Source organism: Ovis aries, chromosome 1, assembly GCF_016772045.2.
Source record: "Ovis aries strain OAR_USU_Benz2616 breed Rambouillet chromosome 1, ARS-UI_Ramb_v3.0, whole genome shotgun sequence".
In the NCBI taxonomy this organism is placed as follows: domain Eukaryota; kingdom Metazoa; phylum Chordata; class Mammalia; order Artiodactyla; family Bovidae; genus Ovis; species Ovis aries.
In genome coordinates this window covers 202,485,632-202,498,633 of record NC_056054.1, presented here as the reverse complement: position 1 = coordinate 202,498,633, position 13,002 = coordinate 202,485,632, and the positions used below count along the sequence as shown (strand labels likewise).

Genomic DNA, 13,002 nt, shown 5'->3' with positions numbered 1-13,002 from the left:
TGCAGCTTAATTCCAGAAAAATAAATGACCCAATCAAAAAATGGGCCAAAGAACTAAATGGACACTTCTCCAAAGAAGACATACGGATGTCTAACAAACACATGAAAAGATGTTCAACATCACTCATTATCAGAGAAATGCAAATCAAAACCACAATGAGGTACCACTTTACACCAGTCAGAATGTCTGCGATCCAAAAATCTGCAAGCAATAAATGCTGGAGAGGGTGTGAAGAAAAGGGAACCCTCCTACACTGTTGGCGGGAATGCAAACTAGTACAGCCACTATGGAGAACAGTGTGGAGATTCCTTTAAAAATTGCAAATAGAACTGCTTTATGACCCAGCAATCGCACTGCTGGGCATACACACCGAGGAAACCACAATTGAAAGAGACACATGTACCCTAATGTTCATCGCAGCACTGTTTATAATAGCCAGGAAATGGAAACAACCTAGATGTCCATCAGCAGATGAATGGATAAGAAAGCTGTGGTACATATACACAATGGAGTATTACTCAGCCATTAAAAAGAATACATTTGAATCAGTTCTGATGAGATGGATGAAACTGGAGCCAATTATACAGAGTGAAGTAAGCCAGAAAGAAAAACACCAATACAGTATACTAACACATATATATGGAATTTAGAAAGATGGTAATGATAACCCTGTATGCAAGACAGCAAAAAAGACACAGATGTGTATAACGGACTTTTGGACTCAGAGGGAGAGGGAGAGGGTGGGATGATTTGGGAGAATGGCATTGAAACATGTATACTATCATGTAAGAAATGAATCACAAGTCTAGGTTTGATGCAGGATACAGCATGCTTGGGGCTGGTGCACGGTGATGACCCAGAGAGATGTTATGGGGAGGGAGGTAGGAGGGGGGTTCATGTTTGGGAACTCATGTACACCCGTGGTGGATTCATGTCAATGTATGGCAAAACCAATACAGTATTGTAAAATAAAGTAAAAATAAAAATTGAAAAAAATAAAAAATATTTTAAAACTGAGCTGCTTTATTCCAGAGATGATGGCTAGCATGCCAGCTGTAATGTTTCTTGGGGTCAAGACTACGAGTATTAGAGTAAACACAGAAAATGGGGTGAAGAGTTGGGTAGGGTGTGCAGATGCATTAATGTGAGATAGTTTACTACTGAACATCTATTCTATCAGGCTCTTCAGTATAATCATATGGGGTGGGTGGGGGGAAGTCTTGTACAGGGTCCTATGGTTATATCAAGGATTAAAATTCCTGGAGTTAATAAAACCTAATTTGTCCTTGCCTAGGCTGAATGGAGAGAAGAAGTGAAAAAGCACTTTGAGAAGATTAAGAGTGAAGGAACCTGTATCCACCGATTAGATGAAGAACTTATTCGAAGGCGCAGAGAAGAGCTCAGGTCAGCTGACCTCTCCTACTTCACTTCTTCTTATTCCCAGGTCTTCAGATATTTAATAGGAACCCTTTCTGTGAATCATTTCATCTTCTACACACCTGTCACCTCTGCTGGTTATTGTTTTTTTCTTTAAAAGTTGCCCTGGAAGTCAATCACTTGTATCACTTTCTTTCTGTCTGTACCTTTATCTTCCTTTATCGTATCTCTGCAACAAAGATCCCTGGAGCAATGCTGTTTGTTTATTCAGTTGCTGCCCTAGGTAACATGAAAGATCAGAAATTTATAAGAGGTAGTCCCTGACCCAAAGATGCTTATTAAAGGATAGAACACAAATAACCACTAGATTCATTTCAGTTCAGTCGCTCAGTTGTGTCCGACTCTTTGCAACCCCATGAATCACAGCACACCAGGGCTCCCTGTCCATCACCAACTCCCAGAGTTCACTCAGACTCACATCCATCAAGTCGGTGATGCCATCCAGCCATCTTATCCTCTGTCGTTCCCTTCTCCTCCTGCCCCCAATCCCTCCCAGCATCAGAGTCTTTTCCAATGAGTCAACTCTTCACATGAGGTGGATTGGAGTTTCAGCTTCAGCATCAGTCCTTCCAATGAACACCCAGGACTGATCTCCTTTAAGATGGACTGGTTGGATCTCCTTGCAGTCCAAGGGACTCTCAAGAGTCTTCTCCAACAACACAGTTCAGAAGCATCAATTCTTCGGCGCTCAGCTTTCTTCACAACCCAACTCTCACATCCGTACATGACCACTGGAAAAACCATAGCCTTGACTAGACAGACCTTTGTTGGCAAAGTAATGTCTCTGCTTTTGAATATGCTCTCTAGGTTGGTCATAACTTTCCTTCCAAGGAGTAAGCGTCTTTTAATTTCATGGCTGCAGTCACCATCTGCAGTGATTTTTGAGCCCAAACAAGATCTATACCATGGATAAGTATAAATGAGGGATTATCGTGTTAGCTTTAACTGTGTATTTCCCTTAACATGTAGCATATTCTTATTAAGATATTGCCAAATAGTGTATGGACAAAGGCTATAAATTATACATAAATTGCACTCAGATTTTACCTCCTGGCTATTCTGTATGAGTGGATATGGCCCTTAACAATCAACAAAGTGGAAAACTTGGACTTCTTATCTCCCACTCCACGTTGTCTGAGTCACTACATCAGACAAGCGAGCCTTAAATTTAGAGGGCCCTTGGGCAAGTGCTTTTGAGAAATCGTCCTGTTCTTATTTCACTGGAGCTGATCCTGGCTCTCCCCCACATTCATCAGCTTCGCTGCTCCTGTGTTTTCTTTGATAGGCATGCTTTGGATATTCGTGAGCACTACGAGCGGAAACTTGAGCGGGCTAATAATTTGTACATGGAACTGAGTGCCATCATGCTGCAGCTAGAGATGCGGGAGAAGGAGCTCATCAAGTACGTACCCGGACACTGTCCTGATTGATTTGGGTGTATCAGTCGGCCAAGATGTAACAGTCGTCCAGGTTACTGCTACTCAAAACTGGTGGCTGTTTTATTCATCCACCCAACATTGCTTGGGGGATGTTCCAGGCACAGGTCCCTGCCCCGGTGGGGCGCACATTTGAGTGGACTCGCCACAGAGCTGGTTCTAGGGCACTTTGCAGTTTCGGCCTGCCTAGTGGCTCAGGGAAGGAGGGTCTTCATTTCAGGAGGAGCTTGGTGTGGATGAGTGGGAGCTTACCGCCCCCTAGGGAAGCAAAGCAACTGCTGCAAGCAGTTCAGTGTTTTCCTGAGAATGGCAAGAAACTCTGGGGTCCTGACTAATAGCTGCTCCTGAAAATAAGTAGGACTTCAACCTTTGCTTGGTATCTCACGAGGCGTGTCAGGGGAAGGGAAGGTTGGCCTCCAAATCCCATCTGCAAGCTGAAGGAAAAAAAATGAAGTCAGGTTAGTTTGAATTTAGTTTTGTTTTTTCTTCCTTTTTAACCTGAAGAGCAGCCTTGTTATTCAGATAGCCTATATCTGTTAAGTGTGGCCAGACTCTGTGGGTAGAGTAAACCTGTGAAAACATTCTGTCCACCTTTTCAGTCTGGGTGACAGGTGGTTTAGTCACCAAGTCATGTCCAACTCTTGTGACCCCATGGACTGTAGCCTGCCAGGCTTCTCTGTCCATAGGATCCTCCAGGCAAGACTGAGACGTGGCCTTTTCTTTCATTCTTCAGACGTGAGCAGGCCGTGGAGAAGAAGTATCCTGGAACCTACAAACGACATCCTGTCCGTCCAATAATCCACCCCAATGCCATGGAGAAGCTCATGAAGAGGAAAGGCCTGCCTCACAGACCTGGGATGCAGGCCAAGCGGTGAGCATCTATACTGACACTACTCAGATAAGTGGGGAAATATGCCCCTAAAATACATTATCAGATGATGGTGAGTGTGGCCACACGGTACTGCCTCTGGATACAGAGTAGGGAAGTGGGAGAGAGTGTGTCCTGCACTCCGGGAGTACAGTTATTACTGTCTAAGGCATCAATATTTATTATCTTAGCATAGAACAGTGAAGAGAAATGAAGTGGGGGCCAGACAGGCCTGGATTCAAATCCCATTAGAAGCTGTGTGATTTGGAATATGTCGGTTGATCTCTGTCAGTGTCATGGGTAAAATGGTGTACTTTCTTTTTCTTTTCCTGACCCCCTAGTGAACAGAATTGAGTTCTCTATAATATGCATTATGGGTCCATATATGTCCCACTTTTATTTACTCATTTAGTTAGTGCTTTTTAATAATATAATAAGTGCCTGTAAATCCACCACCAAAACAAAAGCAGGCCCTTTGATAATTACCTATATCTAATCATCTAGTTCCCCTCATCCCACTCCTGTGTGGAACTTCAGTGAGGTTTAAATAAAACGGGATGTGAAATCACCTAGGAAACCACAGTTGCTCAAAAAAAAACGTTAAAAAAAATTTTTAAGGATGCCCTTTCCCCTAATTACAACACATTTTCCTTGCTAGTTTAATGTTAGAATGCTCTTCTAGTCAGTTTTTTTAATCAAACTCTCTGCTAGAGGAATTCTTCCCAATGAATGGAGTGTTGACCCAATCCTAAATTAATGCAAAAGAAAGAAATGTGCCTTAATCTGGGCGTAAACCTATCAGTGAGATTGGGATAAATGCAGTAAGAATAAAGGTAGTGAGAAAATGCAAACCAAGCATGTATTTTAAGACTTTCAGAACAGTGACCATCCCAGCATAGCCTGACTAATATAAGTCTAAACCACTGAGGGATAACTGCATGGATTAATCCCAGCTTTGCTTTTACTTACCATGCTTCACCATCTTCTGGTCAAGCTCTAGAGAAATTGTTTTCAGTTGGCACCTGGCAAACCCCTCCAGGAATCCCACCACCTCCCTTCTTTTGGTATATGAACTAGGCACAGCCTTCACCTCTGGCTCCTCTCTGCAGTCTGCCAACAGCTAAAACACCAAGTACTTTGGGAGAATATAGTACTGTTTCATTTTTCACAGTACGAGCTCATGTTTACTTTTATTTCACCTGTGAGAAACATGTTTGAAAGTTTGACAGCACCAGTAGATGCTTAGTCGATGAGCTGATCTCGTCTGGAAAGGCAACTCAGAGTGGGTACTAGAGCTGCAGAGAGTTCTATTGATTGCCTTTTGAAGGATTTATGTTTCAGATTATTTGGACAGTCCAGTGATTATCAAGTCAGCTGGCCAGTGCCCTCTGAGGCGATCAGAGAGGAGAAACCATCCACTATCTTTCAGCCTCAGTTTGTGTTTAGTCAGGGACAGAAAAAGATGAACCATGATGGATCCACCAAGCCCATCACAATTGAGTATAGTCTAATAAGATAGTTTAAATGCCTTATAACATGGAGAAGCTTGGAATGGGGGAGAACTGTTCCTTGGTGTCCAAAGACTTAGCTTCAGGCTGTGAGTGCTGCCATTTCCTAGCTTTGTAATGGACACAAGCCAGCTAACCTCTCTGATCCATCAGTGCTCTCATCTGTAAAATGGGTATTGTAATAGTAGGAAGGTGTTTTGTCTATTGTGAAGTGCTTTGTAAACTTGGGTGTGCTGTTATCAGTGTTATTCTGTGATTTTGCACTGCCAAGTTGAGCAGCCTTCACCTATCTTAGGACACTTTCACCTAAGTTCTCTTTTAGACCCTGCCATAGCCAGTTACTGCGTAAATATTGATAGATGCCCTCACTGGGCCTTGGAGGGCTCTCTTTCCTCAGTAGAGAGCCCCAGGACCTCCCCAGATGCTGTCTGTGGCACAGGTTGGCCAGCTGACCACAGTGCTGTGAATCTGAGACAGGAAGATGCTGATAATCCCACAGTACCCTATCCACTTCATCATGTACCAGTGATACCTGGAACTTCTATACTAAGACAAGTCTTTAACTGAAATTCTCATGGAAAAGAAGAAAAAAACCATCTCCTGCTGCCTGATGCCTACTGATTTGCTATGAGGCCTGGATATTCAGAATGTGGTCCTCAGTTGAGATCATCTGAAAGCATGTTAGAAAGTCAGGCTCTGAGGTCTGCATCCCAGACCTGTGCAGTCATTTTAACAAGCTCCCAGGTGATCTGTACATACCTTCAGGCTGTACTCTGACTGTCCAACAAGCCAGACTGGCAGTTAAGAGAGACTGTTCATCTAGATTCTACCAGTAATGAGCTGTGAGACCGGAAGCCAATATGGTCGGCATTTTGGGTTCCTCATCACATAAGATGAAGGCAGGACTGCACCTGCAGTTTCCGTGCAAGGTCTGGAACCCCCTGGGGCCTGAATAGAAGTGTCTTTGAGACCACTGTGAGGGGAGAGAGGATGAGGAGCCAGCGCCTTGTTGGGGGTAGCAGGGGCTTCTGCTTTCCTACCTCTCCTCAGCTTTCCTACCTCTCTTCAGCTGTTCTGGGTGAAATACCATTATATTAATTTCAGGTGTATGGTATAATGATTCAACATATGTGTATATTGCAAAGTGATCACCACAATAAGTTCAGTTAACATCTGTCACCATACTTAGTTACAATTTTTTTTGTGATGAGAACTTTTAAGATTTACTGTCCTGTGCATGCATGCATGCATGCTAAATTGCTTCAGTTGTATCCAATTCTTTGTAATCCTGTGGACTGTAGCCCATCAGTAGATCCTCTGTCCATGGGATTCTTTAGGCAAGAATACTGCAGTGGGTTGCCATGCCTTCCTCCAGGGCATTTTCCCTACCCAGGAATCAAACCCGCATCTCGTGAATGGCAAGCAGGTTCTTTACCACTAGCACCACCTGGGAAGCCCCATTTACTCTCTTAGCAACTTTCAAATACCCAATAGAGTATTGTTAACTCCAGTTACCACGCTGTTACATCCCATGACTTATTTGTATCATAATTGGAAGCTGGTACTTTATGATCCCCTTCACCCATATTGCCCACCCCCTAGTCCCGTCACCCCACCTCTGGCGACCACCAGACCTGGGATACATTTCCTCAAACTTGAATGAGTTTTCATATGTTTAAAACCAAACCTGTTCTTTCCTTGCAGGCCAGATCTGTTGAGATCTGAAGGCATCCCCAGTGTGGAAGTGGCTCCCACGGCATCCCCTTTATCCGGAAGTCCCAAACTGTCCTCCTCCAGCAGCAAGAGCCGATATCGAAGCAAACCACGCCACCGACGTGGGAACAGCCGAGGCAGCCACAGTGACTTTGCGGCCATCTTGAAAAACCAGCCCGCCCAAGAGGATTCACCCCATCCCACTTCCCTCTACCAAGCTGAACCCCAGTACCCATCTCCCCAGCACCATAATCCTCTGCAGCAGCAATACCAGCAACCCCCACCTGCCGTGTCACAGAGTCACCATCCCAGACTCAATATGCACGGACAGGACATTGCCACCTGCGCCAACAACCTGAGGTACTTTGGTCCTGCAGCAGCCCTGCGGAGCCCACTCAGCAACCACTCTCAAAGACAGATGCCTGGCTCTAGCCCTGACCTCATCTCCACGGCCATGGCGGCAGATTGTTGGAGAAGTTCTGAGCCTGACAAGGGCCAGGCTGGCCCCTGGGGCTGTTGTCAGGCTGACCCCTATGACCCCTGCCTCCAGTGCAGGCCAGAACAGCATGGCTCCCTAGACGTCCCCTTGGCCAAGCCGGTGGGGAGGAGCCCCAACCTTTTCAAGCCACCAGCACACAATCCCCTCTTGGAAAATGCCCAGGGTTCTGAGAAAATGGAAGAAAATGAATTCAGCGGTTGTCGGTCTGTGTCATCCCTTGGCGCCTCTCATCACATCACTCCCCCAGTGCTACCTCGCAAAACAAGGCCACTCCAGAAGGTAAGGTGTAAAGACAACAGCAGTGTGTCACTGCCTTTGAGGAATGTCGAACCTATCATATGCTGTGTGTTATAGAATATATAGAGAAAGTATGCATTTTGTAAAAGGATGAGATAACAAAAGCACAAATAGCAGTATTTTTGCTTTTAATACTTTCCACACTGCTTAGGTGATAGACTAAAGAATACAACTCCTGAATCAGGGCACTGATTCAAGCATATATAATTTATAAGTAGGAGATAGCTGTATATTAGGGCTATGTAATCAAAATAGGTTGGAATCCATATCCTAGCCTAGTCCTAAGGATGTTGCAAGAAGGAAGGACCCCATTATAAAACAGATTTTGGAAACATTCCGTCTCGGAGATTCCTAAGTACACGTTTAACAAATCCTTGGCTTTGAGAAATCGTGCAGTAACCTCCTTTAAGCCAGCTTTTCCCTCACCTATTTGACCATACTGCCTTTTAAAAATAACACTTATTAATCCCCCATGGAACTCACTTTCTTCCCAGTATATTTTAGAAAAACGTCACCTTCATTATTAACCATCAAAACCCAGCCAGTTCTCAGTCACCAAAACCTATTCCTCTCCTCCTCACCCACTGGCTGCCTGTGGTTTATTAGCTGGGAGTCTGGCTAACTCTCCGACCTTATGTAAGAGCACAGGCTTGGTAGTCAGACAGACCTGAGTTCAAAGCCACGCTCTTCTACTTAGTACCTTTCTGAGCATCAGTTTCTAATCTATAAAATGGGGCTAATAGTGGACCCTGCCTCACTGATTGATGTGAAGTTTAAATGAGTTAATCGTAAAGAATTTAGAATAGAACCTGGCATACAGCAACATTCCAAAAATATGAGCTCATCTTGCTAATGAGTTAAAAAAACACTATATATGAAAAGTGTTTAGCGCACAGAAAACACCCACTCAGTTCTAACCACCGTTTCACATCATCTTCACTCATCGGGAATTCCACTGAAGAAAGGAAAGTGTCTGAAACGCAAATGAGCGTGTTTTAGTCAACTAGACATTTCCTAGGAGAGACGCTGGAGCTGAGGGCCGCTGGCTCAGAGCTGTGCCTCCTCCTCCACATACAGTGCCGCTGCTTACTGAGCACTCCTGGGGATCCATCGTGTCTCAGCTAGTGCAGTGGATTTGGGCTGATTCATTCTCTGCAGCTCTGGCCCCTGTGGCTAGTAACATATGTTTTGGTCGCATCTTTACTGAGATATAATTCACTTACCATACAGTTCTCTTGTTTAAAGTGTACAGCTCAGTTCTTTCTGTTCAGAGTTGTGTAGCTATCAGCACAACTGATTTTAGAATCTTTTCATCACCCCCAGAAGAAACCCATCAGCCCACTCCCCAGTCCACTCCCAAGTAACATGTATCTTTGAACTATCCTGGTGCCATTTTGAGGCATCTGTGGGTCTGCAGGCCACGCAACACACCCCTCACACATTTGGCCTCCCTAGAACTACGCTCCCACAGGGCAGCTCAACATCTCTCTACTGGGATCCACTCCCAGGAGTGCTTTAGGGGCAAGTGCTTGTCTCCTCAGGCAGAATAGCTCCATCCCTGTCTTTCCTATTCAAAATGCATATCAGAAGACAAATGGGTAAAAGTGGTAGATTATTAGAACTGACTTTAAAAATAAATTATCCTTCCAACTTCCCTGACGGTCCAGTGGTTAAGACTTAGCCTTCCAACACAGGCGGTGCAGGTTTTATCCCTGGTCAGGGAGTTATGATCCCGCATGCCTTGTGGCCAAAACACTGAAACATAAACAACAGAAGCAATTGTGTAACAAATTATACTCAATTTTTGGTACAGTTATTTGGACCCACTTTACTCACCTCCCAAGGGATTGTTGTAATCCTGTGCATCATGGGGCTTTGGTTAATGATGGTTGATCTTAAGTGGGGCTGTTCTTGTGCCCTTGAAAGGAAATGGAATCTTCCCTCAAGGGGACCGTGTTCTCAGATGAGGTACTTACACACCCTTCCAGATGAACCGCAGAGCCCAAGCAGTGACGGGGCCTCAGATGTCCCAGCCAGAACTCTCTTACCCATACCTAAGTGCTGATTCAGTCGTGTGTTAAGCATCTACTTTGTATGCAGTGTTGTGTTAATGGTAGAGGAATACAACAAAACAAGATGGGATCTGACCTTAAATGATGTGTGTCTTAGCAGTAGAGATGATGTAAGCATAATAGCTATAATACTAGAGAAAAAGTGATTGATGCATAAAGAGGGGAAGTAGTTGTTGGGCTTTGAAGAACTGAAAGATCACCTCTTGTTGAAGTCTCTGTGTCAGAGCCTAGAACCACTAGTGGCAGTGGTTACAAGAGACCACCCCCAAATCTAAGACTTCATCTCTGGTTTCCCCTCCTGATTACTCACCTGTGGACATTCTCATGGAGGTTTCACCTCCCTGAGGCCAAAGATGACCCAGCCTTACCCAGTTCTATGCGTCCTCCAGCATCTAGTACAAGGCCTAGATGGACACCCAGGGATAGTTGCTATATGAATGAATGAAGAGGTATGCTTTTAAAAGTTACACTCAGTAAGCTACCTCTCAGTGCCTCTGATGATAATTAAATCTTTTACAGGGTCTCTGTGCATGTGTGTGTGCACATGTGTGTGTGTGAGAATGTAAGAAAGAGAAATAAGACTCTTTTCTCCTTGTTCTTCTCAGAGTGGAGATGACTCCTCTGAAGAGGAAGAAGGGGAAGTAGATAGTGAAGTTGAATTTCCACGAAGACAGAGGTAAAACCAATAACCCTATGTGACTGCTTTCAGTGTGGGCAGGGAGAATCCTGAGTTCGCCACACCTTCAGTTCCATCACCGGCCACTTTCTAACAGCCCTTTAGAGGGAAGTTTGAACCTACTGTGTTCTTGCTTTCCTGCTGGCCATTTTGGTAGCTGGCTATGCACTGCAGATCCTAGTTTATCCAAATTCACTAGATAAGAACTGAAAGATGGGGAAAAGAAATGTGACTCAAGGCTATAATTGAGAATATAGTGGGCAGTTTGTGACAGATGGCTGTGCTGTTTTATGGGTAATTTTATTGGTTCCTAGTGTACCTCCTTGTATTAGTCTGCTCAGGCTGCTATAACAAAATACCACAGACTAGGTGGCTTAAACAGAAGACATTTATTTCTCCCAGCTCTGGAGCTGGGAAGTCCAAGATTCCTGGTGAAGACTCTCTTCCTGGCTTGCAGACAGCAGCCTTCCTGCTATGTCCTCACATGGTAGGGGAGAGAGAAAGAGCATGAGATCTCATCTTCTTAAAAGGCCACAGACCTATCAGACTAGGGCCCCACCCGTATGACCTCATTTAACCTTAATGAAGTGGCTGAGCACATACACACACCTCCTAAAGACCCCATCTCCAAATTCAGTCACATTGTAGATAAGGCTTCAACATATAAATTTGGAAAGGATACAGTTCAATCCATAGCACTTCCCATGCCTTGGATTTTATACCTTACCAGGTTAAGTATAGTTAAATTGGTTGATCCTCCTTCAGCCCATCCTTAGAAACAGCTTCCTGACTAGCCAGCAATAAGAACTTTGCTTGTAGGACCAAAGAAGGACCACACACCCCTACCCCTAGAATTAACAGCTGCTGTCAGGCAGAAGTATGGAAGGGAGTTTTCCTCCCAGGAGGCCTTTTCTGCTGATAGGCGTTCTGTTCCTAAAGAGGAAGACTGTAAGAATACCCCAGGAAGGTTTGTGTACCTGCCCAGAACCAGGAATTTCCTGAGACCAAGGGACTCCCCATATTTTGGTAGATTGTATTCTGGGCCCATATGCCATGCACAAAACTGAAGTCTGTTCTCACCCCTGAGTTAATCCTACCACACTGCCATTGCTACCTTGTTTCCTTGGACACTATGTTTTCTCCTCTGCAGTGAGACTGAGCCTGGATACCTGTCTTTTCACCCTCTGACCCCATTTTACAGGCGTCACAATTACTTCCAGCATTTGTTCCTATGGGTACCGTTAACTCAGCCTACCTAATGGCTTCCCACCTTTCTTTCTTGCTATGATACAGATTTTGTTTTAAACCTGATGGTTTTGCATTTTTAATTATAACATTCTTCCCCTTGTCTCCCTTCTGGGTTACCAGCCTTGGGAAGCTTTGTGAGTCCTACCTTAACTTCCCTTTCCCACCTGGGCTTCCTCCATCTGGACTCTTGATGCTATCACTCCAGCCCATCACCTGGCCTGGTCATCAGCCAACCTCGGATCACAGGCCATCGGCATCACTTTGTACTAAGAAATACAGGAAGGTCAGGCAATGAGAAAGGGAGAGGCAGTCTTCATTTTTATTGTTTGTTTTGTTATTTTAAGACAATGTAAGCTAACAGCATTCTTATTTACTAGGCTCCTTTGTAAACAATGGGAGAGAAATGAGGAAGTTTTATAAATCCCCTCCCCGCTCCCCAGAAGCTTTGTCTCATCAGGGCTAAACCCTGACTTTACCTGGAATGAGCACCTACTGCTGGACAGTGCCCAGAGCTACAGAGTCAACGTTGCTTCCAAGCTCATTTCTGTTAGGGGTCGATCCACAGGGTGGTAACAGCGCTCAGGCTTCTGAGGCCCCTGTACCCAGTGAGAAATGCAGTCACCGCCAAAGACCAGCGGTAGCCATCAGCTTTGGAGCGTTGTGTGGAGCCACATAAGCACAGAAAACCAAATGAAAAGGGAAACGCAGATTTCTCTCTCTGTTGCTTTAAATAGTTTCTTCCTTTCTGGATTTGGCTCTCCCTCCGGGGCAAGCAGAAAACTAGATCACCTCCCACCAAGGCTGTGACCAACAGACATGAAAAACAGCCATTCCCAGGACTAAGTTCCTCTGGTTCTTTGTGGTTCTAGGCCCCATCGCTGTATCAGCAGCTGCCAGTCATATTCCACCTTCAGCTCTGAGAATTTCTCTGTGTCTGATGGCGAGGAAGGAAATACCAGTGACCACTCAAACAGCCCTGATGAGTTAGCAGATAAACTCGAAGATCGCCTGGCAGAGAAGCTTGATGACCTGCTGTCCCAGACGCCAGAGATCCCCATTGAGATATCCTCACATTCGGATGGGCTCTCTGACAAGGAGTGTGCTGTGCGCCGCGTGAAAACACAGATGTCTCTGGGCAAGCTGTGTGCGGAGGAACGTGGCTATGAGGTGGGGTCTTCTCCTCTCTTCTCCTCTCATCACTGTCCCCTTTCCTGCAGATCTTTGTGTTAGAACATGCTCAAGTCCCTA

At 44.9% G+C, this 13,002-nt stretch overlaps 1 protein-coding gene across 5 annotated transcripts in view; it reads left to right on the top strand.

Annotated features, from left to right (window-relative positions):
• The window catches only part of MAP3K13 (mitogen-activated protein kinase kinase kinase 13), a 158,098-nt gene that overhangs the window by 141,358 nt on the left and 3,738 nt on the right, over positions 1-13,002 (top strand). For all 5 annotated transcript variants that reach the window (XM_004003078.6, XM_060419588.1, XM_027957536.3 and 2 more), the window contains 6 exons: positions 1,295-1,404; positions 2,723-2,839; positions 3,607-3,744; positions 6,954-7,740; positions 10,436-10,506; positions 12,624-12,921. In XM_004003078.6, coding sequence (XP_004003127.1) covers positions 1,295-1,404; positions 2,723-2,839; positions 3,607-3,744; positions 6,954-7,740; positions 10,436-10,506; positions 12,624-12,921 — 1,521 coding nt within the window. The remainder of the gene's footprint in view (positions 1-1,294; positions 1,405-2,722; positions 2,840-3,606; positions 3,745-6,953; positions 7,741-10,435; positions 10,507-12,623; positions 12,922-13,002) is intronic.